Source organism: Podarcis raffonei, chromosome 14 (genome assembly GCF_027172205.1).
Source record: "Podarcis raffonei isolate rPodRaf1 chromosome 14, rPodRaf1.pri, whole genome shotgun sequence".
NCBI classification, from domain to species: domain Eukaryota; kingdom Metazoa; phylum Chordata; class Lepidosauria; order Squamata; family Lacertidae; genus Podarcis; species Podarcis raffonei.
In genome coordinates, this window is record NC_070615.1 from 20,058,818 (window position 1) to 20,071,332 (window position 12,515).

The 12,515-nt window shown below is 45.0% G+C and overlaps 1 protein-coding gene across 8 annotated transcripts in view; it reads right to left on the reverse strand.

The window, feature by feature from the left end:
- The window catches only part of AKAP13 (A-kinase anchoring protein 13), a 243,912-nt gene that overhangs the window by 68,870 nt on the left and 162,527 nt on the right, over window positions 1-12,515 (reverse strand). For 7 of the 8 annotated variants that reach the window (XM_053365802.1, XM_053365801.1, XM_053365806.1 and 4 more), the window contains exon 10: window positions 4,918-4,999. In XM_053365802.1, the coding sequence (XP_053221777.1) occupies window positions 4,918-4,999 (82 nt within the window). Of the gene's footprint in view, window positions 1-4,917; window positions 5,000-11,532; window positions 11,686-12,515 lie in introns of those variants that run through there. The other variant, XM_053365808.1, reaches the window with a different exon arrangement.

Genomic DNA, 12,515 nt, shown 5'->3' on the forward strand with positions numbered 1-12,515 from the left:
AAGGTACAGCTAGGTCAGCAAGAGGGCATGAGGAAGGTATGAAAGAAAGCACATCTGCCCCCCATAGTAGCAGTAGTACTAGTAGTAGTACTACTAGTAGTAGTAGTATTACTAGTAGTAATAATAATAATATTAATAGTAGTGGTGGTGGGAAGAAGAAGAAGAAGAAGAAGAAGAAGAAGAAGAAGAAGAAGAAGAAGAAGAAGAAGAAGAAGAAGAAGAAGAACTGTAGCTTACCCTCACACGAGCTACAATTTCCATCACTCTTAACAATCTACACTTCCCAGAATATGGGGAGGGGGAGCAAAAGTGTTTCAGGTGTGATTTAAATGTGTATGCAGCCTCTCACCCCTCTTTAACTCTCATAACGTTTGTCAAAATCACTTTACTCTTCTAATACAGTCGTACCTTGGTTCTCGAACGCCTTGTGACTCAAACATTTTAGCTCCCAAACGCTGCAAACCCAGAAGTGAGTGTTCTGGTTTGCAAACATTTTTTGGAAGCAGAACGTCCGATGCAGCTTACGCGGCTTCTGATTCAGTGCAGGAAGCTCCTGCAGCCAATTGGAAGACGCACCTTGGTTTTCGAACGTTTTCGGAAGTTGAATGGACTTCCAGAACGGATTCCGTTCAAGAACCAGGGTACAATTGTAGTGGGATCATATTGATTCAAGTTTTGTCACTGTGTTTTTTTAAAGACTTGTATAAAATGGGATGCATTTGACAATGGCCTGGGTCCAGGCACAATGCAAAACCATGGTTCCCTGCTATAAGAAGGCTGGGGAATCTGAGGTCCTCCAGATGTTGTTGGACCACAACTTCCACCATTCCTGACCGTTGGGCCATGATAGCTGAGCTGACGGGAGCCCAGCAACATCTGTCAAGCCCCAGGCTCCCTGTGTGAACAAGCCATAGCAAATCTTAGCATATCGCAGGTGGTGACAGGAAGCTTTTCACTCCAATTTTAAAAGCAAACCACAGTTCCCTGTTACATCCAAACCTGGGAAAATGTGTGTTTTTTTAATAAATAAAAAAAATATTGAGCTATTGAGCAAGCCAGGATCAGAAACAGTGGTGTTTGATCCTAGCTTCTTCTCACTAACAAGAGTTTAAACAACCACAGATTCCCAAGTTAAGATGTAACAGGGAACTGTGGCTTGCTGAAAATGAGAAGCAACAGTTTCCCATCTACTTCTCTGGTGCATGGAAGGAAAGGGGAGAAATGTGTGAGTCAATGGTTTGGTAGGGTGTTATTTGAGCAGTATAAAACCACAGCTTCTCATTGCCTCCAAAATGGTCTACCAATTCCAAATTAATGTAAAAATATGAACATGTATTAAGGATTATTTTCAGAAGAGCGTTGGAGATGGGGAATGGAACCATGATACTGGATGGCATCTAGGGCTATAATAACCCCATATACCTTTGTTGTGCTTTCCCTCCTATAACTCTAGAACTCCTGCAAATGTGATTTTAAAAACACACACCCAGAGAATGAATTGTTGAAACCTCTTTATGATGGATGATGGAGTTAAAATAACATAATTACTGGCATGAAAGGATGTCTTTCATCAAATCTGGGCAAGTTAGACCCCAAATACCTTGGAAATGCAACTTGCTATTTCCTTACAATCGTTTAAAAATTGGGGCCTGAGTGACCACAATGCCCTTTTACTGAAAGCCTCAAACCATACACATATGCCAGGCTTGAAACACCAAAGGGCAATTAAAGCCTCTACTATGGAAGAACAAAGGGAGTTATGAAGCAGTGCAGGTTTCAAGGAAATTGCTTTTCTCCCACTAGAGTTAGTTATGACCAGAAATGTGTAGTAGGAATAAGAAACAAAGAAGTGTTGAGAAATGGGTGTGGGGGGAAGAGAATAATTTGTCCTATGTGCACTGAGAAAGTTGCTTTGGAAGTGTACCATGTCTTCTCAGGTAAAGCCTGGTTTATTGTGGGGGTTTTTATTGCCTTTGCTTTAAGTGTGTGCCTGTGTGTTGCACAATCTGAGCCCGCCTCCACCTCTACTGATGGCTTGATAAGCCCCTACCAATGAAAACACCATCACAACAAAGCTGGAAGGATGACAAGTTCCTAGCACACGTGCCACGGGCTTCCTGAGCACGAGTGATTTAGGGCTTGCATCCGTCAACATCCATCACTTGCAAAGCTCACAGCAAAACGACACTGGGGACCTTTCCAATGCAGGGACTGGCAGAGGCTCCCTGGTCTAAAAACACAGCAAGAATAAGGTGGTTCAAGGCCAGGGAGGGGAGAACACATGGCTGTACCTCAAACAGCATTTGGGGAAATCTAGTGTCACTTTTATACATTTTCCACCGTATTTTAGTACAAGTCTTTACAAGGTGGCTCACAATCAAAGAACTCGCTTGTTTTAAAATACTCTTCTATGTTAAAAACTTCCTGCAACAGGAAACCAGCATAGCGGGCAAAGGACTAAGCAAGAATCTCTACCAGTTCTCTGTCTGTAGAGAGGTATCCTCTCTCCTCCCCTTTAAAATAAATAAATAAATAAAAGCATTTTAAAATATAAGGCCCTGGATAACCTGTGGCCCAATCACCTGAGAGAAGGCAGTCTCCCATCCAAGTTGGTTGGAATCTCAGGATCTCTTGGTTGTTCTACCAACTGCACAGCTACATCTTGCAGTGACCAGGAGGTGGGTCTTTTCTGCTGTGATGCTCCACCTTCGGAATCACCCCCCATTCCAAAGGTAAGACAGCCACCACCCGTGTCAAAGTTTCAGCACCTTTTAAATATTCACCTGCTCACCCAAGCATTTGCTGATGTGTTTTGTTATTACTACATCATCATGCATGACGTAAGAGGACATGGGGTTTGCCATTGGGGTGCAGCTTGTATTAAGACTGTGTCTTTCCACAAGGCAGGACTGTTCCGCATACAGAATAGGTTCTACCATCTTGCCAACAAGGATAGCAGCCGGGAGGTTAAGTAGCCACCAGAGGGCATATTTAATATAAACTCAGTTTGCAGGGAGATGATATGATGCTGGCTGCTTCTTCAGCATTTATTCTGAGCTGCTTGCAGGGAGGTTACATGACGTTAAGTCAAGCAATTGTGATCCTTTGTGTTCTAACGCAATTTCCCATCACGTTCCTTACAGCAAAAAGCCCAATTTGGGGAGGGGGGAGTGAGTTTGTTGCACACAAGCATTAAATCTCATTGCACAATTTGAGTGTTAGTGTAAGATGCACGGAGGGTCACAGGATCATCACCCCTGGTCTACACTGACTGGCAGCAGTCAGCGCTGCTGGGTTCCAGACAGGGTCTTCGGTCCTCTCCAATTCTTCCTGGAGATGCCAAGGATTGAACCTAGGACCTTCTGCATGCAAGGCATGTGCTCTACTGCTGAGCTACAGATAATAATAATAATAAATTTTATTTATATCCCGCCCTCCCCAGCCAAAGCTGGGCTCAGGGCAGCTAACAACAATCAAAATAATCCAACATTCTAAAAACATTCATTATAAAATTAATTAAAATCAAATTGATGGCAACCATTAAGCAAAATTCTGTGCAGATTGCCAGAGGAGGGGGTCAGGCTGCGCCCTGACCAAAGGCCTGGTGGAACAGCTCTGTCTTGCAGGCCCTGTGGAAAGATGTCAGGTCCCGCAGGGCCCTAATCTCTTGTGACAGAGCGTTCCACCAGATTGGAGCCGTGGCCGAGAAAGCCCTGGCTCTAGTTGAGGCCAGCCTAACCTCTCTATGGCCTGGGATCTTCAGGATGTTTTTATTTGCAGACCGTAAATTTCTCTGTGGGACATACCAGGAGAGGCGTACCCCGTAGGTACGAGGGTCCTAGGCCGTATAGGGCTTTAAAGGTTAAAACCAGCACCTTAAACCTGATCCTGTACTCCACCGGGAGCCAGTGCAGCTGGTATAGTACCGGATGAATATGACCTCGCAGCGAAGACCCCATAAGGAGTCTCGCTGCAGCATTCTGCACCCGCTGGAGTTTCTGGGTCAGTCTCAAGGGCAGCCCCACGTAGAGCGAGTTACAATAATCCAGTCTGGAGGTGACCGTCGCGTGGATCACAGTGGCTAGGTCAGGGCGAGAGAGATAAGGAGCCAACTGCTTAGCTTGGCGGAGATGAAAAAATGCCGCCTTTGTTATAGCTGTAATCTGCGCCTCCATGGAGAGGGAGGTATCGAAGATTACACCCAAACTCTTAACGGACGATGCTGGCACTAATTGCACCCCCGCAAGAGATGGGAGTTGCCCCCTCAATCCCATATCGCCCCGTCCCAGCCAGAGTACCTCTGTCTTCGAAGGATTTAACTTCAACCGGCTCCCACGTAACCATCCAGCCACAGCTTCTAGACATCTGGTCAGTGTGTCTGGGGCCGAGTCAGGATGGCCATCCATCAACAGATAGAGTTGGGTGTCATCGGCATACTGATGGCAACCCAGCCCAAAACTCCGGACAAGCTGAGTGAGGGGGCGCATAAAGATATTAAAAAGCATCGGGGAGAGAATCGCACCCTGAGGCACTCCACACACCAAGGAGTGGCGTGATGACAATTCCCCCCCAAGCGCCACCCTCTGTCCCCGACCAGAGAGAAACGAGCGCAGCCATTGAAGGACTGTGCCCTGGATCCCCACATCGGCAAGGCAGTGGTCCAGGAGTTCGTGATCAACCATGTCGAAGGCTGCTGACAGGTCTAGAAGAATCAGCAGCCCAGACCTTCCCAGGGCCTTTTAAAGTTTAGAACTTGCACTGAATTGTGCTTGGAAGCCAACCTTGCCCACTTTAGGCTAGCAAAGAGTTCCAGAGAACTCAAATGCTTTGTGCAGCCTCTCACCCAGAGAAGCCAGCTCGGTAATGACAGCTTGCCTCTCTGATTTTATATCTCGAAGACTAAAGAATTCATCTTACCTGCAGAACGACATGGATGCTTTGGCTCCAACAGTGACGGATCCTGAGCAGTTTCAACAGGACTCCAGCTTTCACGGTTAATCTAACAGAAAGCAAGAGAGGTGAAAAATTAACGGGGATATTTTCAAGTTGCCTCTGTACCTTTGAATTACTCATGCCAATGGCATCAGGCTAAACAGATCCAAGGTTCAGCAAATGAAACCCATTGGTGCCTGGATAAGAGGGAATAGTCTAAGGCTATGCATTCCTTAGAGTGCTGACTTCAGACACACAAACACACAGACACATGTATAACTCCGCAAGTAACTGTTTGAAATTCCCTCTCTTTTTAAAGAAAGTGGTTATGTAAACTGCTTCTATCAAAATATATGATAGCTTGTTGGTGGTTGGTTGGTTTTTAAGAAAACTATTTGGAGAAACAATTTAAGACACAAATATAAGATGGGCTATCAACTCCCTGATGATCCATGTAAGAAAATATACAAGTGGAATTTAGCAACAACACAACATGTAAATATTAATACAAGTTTCAATAAGATACCATAATAATAATAATAATAATAATAATAATAATAATAATATCAATACAAGTTTCAATAAGATACTATTATCAAGTAGTATTCAGTACCCAAAAGACTTCAGAGAATATATAAATTTACCCGACTTCGTTTATACTGCAGACAGTGAACACAAGGACAGTGCAAGTTGTTATTATTATAGAAAAAGTTTGAAGGAAACTGCTTGACTATATAAAGTATATTGTTTGGGTTCTTCCTGCTAAGACTTAACTCCCTTCTTATGCACCCTGAGAGGAGGAGGCTAAAACTCAAAGCCTTCGAGTCAAACCTAAAGTCTTTCCTCTTCTATGCTCTTGATCGCCAACCCAAGATGAAAGGTGGTGAACCTAAGAGAGATATCAGCAGACTTGGGAGAATCCTATGTCTGGAGAAGCAAATGCTTTGCTTTGCTTGCTTGCTTGCTTGCTTGCTTTATTTATTTAGAGAGAGAGAGAGAGAGAGAGAGAGAGAGAGAGAGAGAGAGAGAGAGAGAGAGAAATTGAGGAGCGGGGAATGGGACAGCCGAATGAAGACATAGTGAGTGTTGGACTAGGATCAGAAGCCTGGGGTTCAAATCCCCAATCAACCATGAAGCTTAATAAGCGACCTCGGGCCAGCCACAATCTTTCAGCCTAATCCACAAGGTTGTTGTGAGGATAAAACACAGAGAGAAAAGAACTAGGTACACCACCTTGAGCTCCTTGGAGAAAAGCTGGAACATAAACGTAGTAGTAGTAGTAATAAAAATAAATATAAATATAATCTCACTGGGAATGGAATACTGACCAGCTGTTGGGACAGAAAAGAAGTACAAAACCTGAACAAGAGCACTTCACGCTGAAACGTTTTGTTGTAGGTCCCACTTATAAACATGTAAACATATACAAACCTGTCATGTACAGAGTTGGATGGTTGGTCCATAGAGCTCAGTACTGCCTACTATTACTCATTACAGCTCTCCAAGGTTTGAAGCAAAGGTGTTTTCCATCACTTGCTGTCAAAGAGTTCCTTTTTAAATTGGAGCTGACAGGAACTGAACTCAGGACATCATGCTCCACCACTGAGCTATGACCCCCTCTCCCAGGTCACCTCAGTACACTTCGCACATTTTTTGATGCTGGTAAAGGTAAAGGTAAAGGTACCCCTGCCCGTACGGGCCAGTCGTGTCCGACTCTAGGGTTGTGCGCCCATCTCACTTAAGAGGCCGGGGGCCAGCGCTGTCCGGAGACACTTCCGGGTCACGTGGCCAGCGTGACAAAGCTGCATCTGGTGAGCCAGCGCAGCACACGGAACGCCATTTACCTTCCCACTATAAAGCGGTACCTATTTATCTACTTGCACCCGGGGGTGCTTTCGAACTGCTAGGTTGGCAGGCGCTGGGACCGAGCAACGGGAGCGCACCCCGCTGCGGGGATTCGAACCGCCGACCTTTTGATCGGCAAGTCCTAGACACTGAGGCTTTTACCCACAGCGCCACCCGCGTCCCTTTGATGCTGGTAAACCTCCCTAAATACAAGTGTTTTTGCAAGATTCACCCTTGCTGATATAGCTATAAAATCAAACTAGATTCACTAGGGGTGGGGGGAGATTATTTTTAGCATTCATTTCCTTTTAAAACCCTCGGGTCTGCATTTCCTTTAATCATGTTTTAATTTAGCCTCCAGCGTGCAAAGGACACACTTTATTTTCCTGTTTTGATAAAAGGAGCTTCTGATCCCTGTACAATATCAAGCCCACGTCTGTATTTTGGAGGGAAAGAAAGAAAAGTAGTTCAGATGCTGTAAGAAGATTCCTAGCCATGAAGTTGATAAGTAACCCACCTCCCCAGAGTTTTGACTATTTTGGATAACCCCACCCCAACCCCCCCAAAAAACCCTCGCAGGGTGCCAAGCTGAGGGGGCACAAAATTGATAACAACAACAACAGTAATAATTTATTTATACCCTGCCCATCTGGCTGGGTTTCCCCAGCCACTCTGGGCGGCTCCCAACAGAATATTAAAAACATGATAAAACATCAAACATTAAAGACTTCCCTAAACAGGGTTGCCTTCAGATGTCTTCTAAAAGTCAGGTAGTTGCTTATTTCCTTGATATCTGTTGGGAGGGTGTTCCACAGGGCAGGTGTCACTACTGAGAAGGCCCTCTGCCTGGTTCCCTGTAACTTGGCTTCTCAAAGGCAGGGGGAACCGCCCTCAGAGCTGGACCTCAGTGTCCGGGCTGAGCGATGGGGGTGGAGACGCTCCTTCAGGTATACCGGTCCGAGGCCGTTGAGGGCTTTAAAGGTCAGCAGCAACTCTTTGAATTGTGCTCGGAAACGTACTGGGAACCAATGTAGGTCTTTCAGGACCAGTGTTATGTGGTCTCAGCAGCCGCCCCCTGTCTAGCTGCCGCATTCTGGATTAATTGTCGTTTCCAGATCACCTTCAAAGGTAGCCCCATCATTGGGAAGATCCATTTGGGGTCGCCAAATTTTGGCCTTGCTCAGGGCACCATACTACCAAATACTACTGAACAGGTACACCATGCTCGCATCACACATGCAAGACACGGGGCATTCACGCAACACATCAGTGTGCCTCACAGAGTACACAAGTGACGTCAGCATGCCACAGGGCGTGACCACACCACAGGGCATACTAACATCACGTGGACACACTGTGGGGCATATTGATGTCATGAGTGCAGGCTATGGGGGTGTGCACACCTGGCGTGCTGATGTCTTGCGGCCGCGGGGGCAAGGCAGTGCGTGTACTACCCAAGTCAACCCTGGAGGAAGACGAGAGAGAACGGCTATCGCACAATTCCTGCATGAACAGAGCCGTCAACATGCTTCTCTATTAGCTGCTTCTTTCCAGGTGAATCAGAAATAGGTACTTCACTAAAGTGCACGCACACGTACTTAATATGGGAGGCAAACCCGCATGGTTGATTATAGCAAGAACATAGTCGCGAAGGCCAAGTGGGAGAGAGAACCACCATTCATTTTCCCAGGTTGTTTTTCCTGGCGTTTCATATCTGGAGAACTTTAGGACCGGGGGCTAAATGCAGGTATCCAAATCTCTCTATCTGGCCCTTGGGACTCAACCTGAAGCCTCACACCCTCTCCGCAAACCACACCTGTCTTGGGTCCTACTTTGTACTCTGCAAGTTTCTGCCTGGCTGGAATGCATCCCTGAACTCTGATAATACTATAAATGTTAAATTTGCATCCACTGCTCCACCCACTTTTGCTTCTGGGTCCACCTACCATTTGGCCCTTAAAAAGTTTCCCAGAAGGGAATGCGGCCCTCACCCTGGACGACAACATCAACTCAATCTATTATTAACACAGGAAGTCACTGGCCAATGAGAGAATGCTATCACAGCACTGAAAAGTCGCATTTACAAACACAACCTCCAAGAGCACCTTCACAGTCACTCTTATTAACAGCATCTAGCAACAGCATCAGGCTATATTAGCTGTCCCATCACTCAGTACATCACATCACACATTTAAAGTATACAACTTCCCCAAAGATACTCTATGGCAAGATAAGATGGGATATGAATGAGGATTTCCTAACTCCTATCCATTTCATAGTACAGGGCAAAAGAACAGTGACTTCCAATTATAGCAGCCTTTCTCAACTTGTGGGTCCCCAGATGTTGTTGAACGACAACTCCCATCACCCCTAGCTAGCAAGGCCAGAGCTCAGGGATGATGGGAGTTGTAGTTCAACTACATATGAGGACACACAGGTTGAGAACCACTGAATTATAGGAAAGTAGTCAGAATCTGGTCCAGTTCACCTGATGGCTTTCCACAAACCTGCCTTACAGCCAGATCTGTGTCGTGCTTTGGTTCTACAGGACTGAAAGGAAAGTGTAACGTTGGATATTAAGCACAGAATCCAGATTCCTAATAATTTCACCTTCAGTTTTAAAAGGACTACGCTTTCAGCCTCCAAACTGCAACAAGATGCTTCAAAGACTAAGGGCGGTGTTGGCTAAAACCTCAAATGCCACAGAGGTGGCCAAATGAAATTTCCAGTGGCTGGAGGTGTAACTTCAGCAATCTGTGTGACTCCTTTTCCTAATTCCATGATAGCAAACCAGAGTTATATCTAAGAGAATGGTACAACCAGTTCTGCAAAAATATTGGCAGAATTTCTGTATATTTGCAGAATTCATGCAGCTCGCAGAACTCTGCCCTGTGGGATGCAAGATTCAAGTCAACTTAGCACACAGAGTTTTATTTTTCATTTTTAACTTCGCAAGTTTGATCAGGACAGTTTGGGTTTCTGCTTTCCTCCTTCGATGAAAACCAATTGAACTAGACACTTCTGAAATCAGAAACGGCCTGGGAAATCTTATGTGCAATGCCCCTTTAGCCTCCATTTCAGAGAGGTCCCTCCTTCCCAACTTTATATCCTAGCCAGACTGCATTGCCCGTTGAACTGGCTGCCTTCCTCCAGTCGCCTTCTCTGCCAGGAAACTAAAGCTCTTAAGAGTGACAAAACATTCCCAGACTGCCACCTTACTGTTTAGTGGAGCAGTTACTAATTTTAGATTTGGGGGCGGGTGGAGGGGGTGAAGAGGGAGAGGGAATGCTAAGAACCGTTAGCCAAGAGAGGTATTTGCAGCTCCCGCCTACACACCCTATTTAAAGGCAAAACTAAATCTTTATTCCAATGAGGAAAAAGAAAACACATATACACAAAGTTCGGGTGGCGGAAGGAGGGGGAAGAGGGAGGCACCCAGCTTTATATTAAAATGCCTTTTTTAGGCAGATGACAAAGTCATCCACACAAAACAAATGGGAACTCAAATCACTTGCATTTTCAAAATCAGTCTCCTGGAGGTGTGGCAACTTGCCTGCTTGGTACAGAAATTTTAATTTCAGGGGGTACACAACTCTTGAAATATTTGTATTCACGCACACTTGGTTAGACTGTATACAATGGACAACGATGGGTTCAGAACTGAAAGGAAATGGGAATAACTCTATTCACTTGATGGGAAAATGTGGTTCTGTTAGGGAGGGATTAGTGAGTTCCCATCCACTGGCTGTAGAAGAGCAAAATTTGGAAGGGGGAAAGGAGTAAGGAATTGGCAGTTTAAAAAAACGCACCAAGAAAACTTGTACTACTACTACCAATTTACATGCCATAAGTAAGTAGTTCCTGCACTAAGTACAGGAGGGGTACTCTCAGGAGGGTTGGACTAGATGACACTTGGGAAAAGCAGAAATTGCCACCCAAAAAAACCCCTGATGAATTAGGATGCACAGAGTTCAAATTCTCTCTACCATGAAGCTCACTAGTGACTGGTTAGCTGAGCATAATCCATGGAGCTAATACTGGTTTGATGGACAGAGCACATCATTCGGAATCTGACTGGGGGAAAACCCATTCATGTCCATCACTTAGCAATGAACTTACAGGATGACCGTGAGACTGTCCCTCTCGCTCAGCTTAGCCTACCCCATAAGGTTGTTGTGGCAATAGAGAGCTCCACTCTGAAAAAGCTTGGAGAAAGGTGAAATATACAAACAAAAACAGTGACCAGCAGAATGACTACTGTACAGAGTACAGCAAATGCAACCGAGTCAGATAACTATACCAAAAGCCACCAAATGGATAAGTATTTGTCCACAAATAGGATAATAAAAAGAACATTGCCCATCTTTCTATTTTATTTCTATTATTGTAAGCGCACTTCTACTGGGCTTATTACCTCTGCGTTCACCTATCGAACCACCGAGGAAGATGTTTAAGTAAAGGTTGTATGGGGTCCCCCCTCTTTTCTGAAAACCCTGTGCAATTTTGCCTGTGAACATTGCACACCTCACTTCTGAGTCAACGTGCAAAGGGATCACGCTGCAAAATACTTAGCAAAATACAAAGCATGCAATTGGAAATGAACGGATTTCCACGTCCTCCCAAGTCCCATCATGACAAACAGCTGGGAAGAACAACAGTGGGACAGAAAGCAAGAAACATCTGGCTTCTTCCTGTAACAGGAGCTAACAGAGATGCAGACCATGAAAACCATGAAAAGAAGCAACAGCACCATACCTTTAAGAGCACAACATCCACAGTCCTGTCCACCTTCGAAATGTCACACAGGCTGTATCGTCTCTTGTGACGTTCGTACATTTTGTCTGAGGATTGGGGTTATGAAGAGCAGGGCTAATCATCAACTCCAGGGTAGATTCAGCAAGCAAGAGAGAACTAAAAAAAAGCTCTCTCTCCCAGATGTGTTTTTTTGCTAAGGGTCCTGGAGTCTCAGCAAGATCTCTCTCTCTGAATCACATTGAGTCTGGCCAGTTCTCTCAACAGGAAGAAAGGGGGGAGAGAAACTTCACCACTGTGACTGGTTGATTTTTTTTTTTAAAAAAAGACTCACTGGAACATAGAGCTACTTGTATAAAAGATGCAAGCAGTACGCAGGATGGATATGGTTGGCTATGCAGAAGGAGATTTGCTGCTTGGGACAGGGGCACGCCAAAACTTCCTTGAATCTTTTTGCCACTGAAAAGTTTCCCAGTCTGGTTTGAAAAGACTTCAAGATCCAAGGAAGAAGAAAAAAGAGGGAGGGGATAAGGACCCAACAACCAACAAAATCCAGATGTTTGAAACAGGAACTTTCTATAAACAGACAAAAAAAAGAGGCACGTTGTCCTCTCCCCGTGCAAAAATAAAATAAGATCCAGGCTAGACTAATTCCCAATGTGCCTAATTCAAATGGAGAACAGTAACAAAACACAAACGTTAATTTTGCTGCGGAGAGAGAAAGTGGCCGCCAGAGATGTGTCACACTTTTCCTTCTGATCTTCTCTGTGAGTATAGTCAGTTTTCACCAAAGGTTGCTCTAGAGTAAGTCAAAAAGTCTAATGACAGCAGACAGCTGGGGGTGGTGGAAAGGATATAAAAACCACTCCCTCCTGACCAGAGTTGAGACGTCACCATTTGCTCACTGCCCTGGTGTTGTGTGAGAGCTGAAAACTTAATTGTAATTTTGGGAATGTGATTCATCTCTTTGGCTGGGAGAGGAGAGG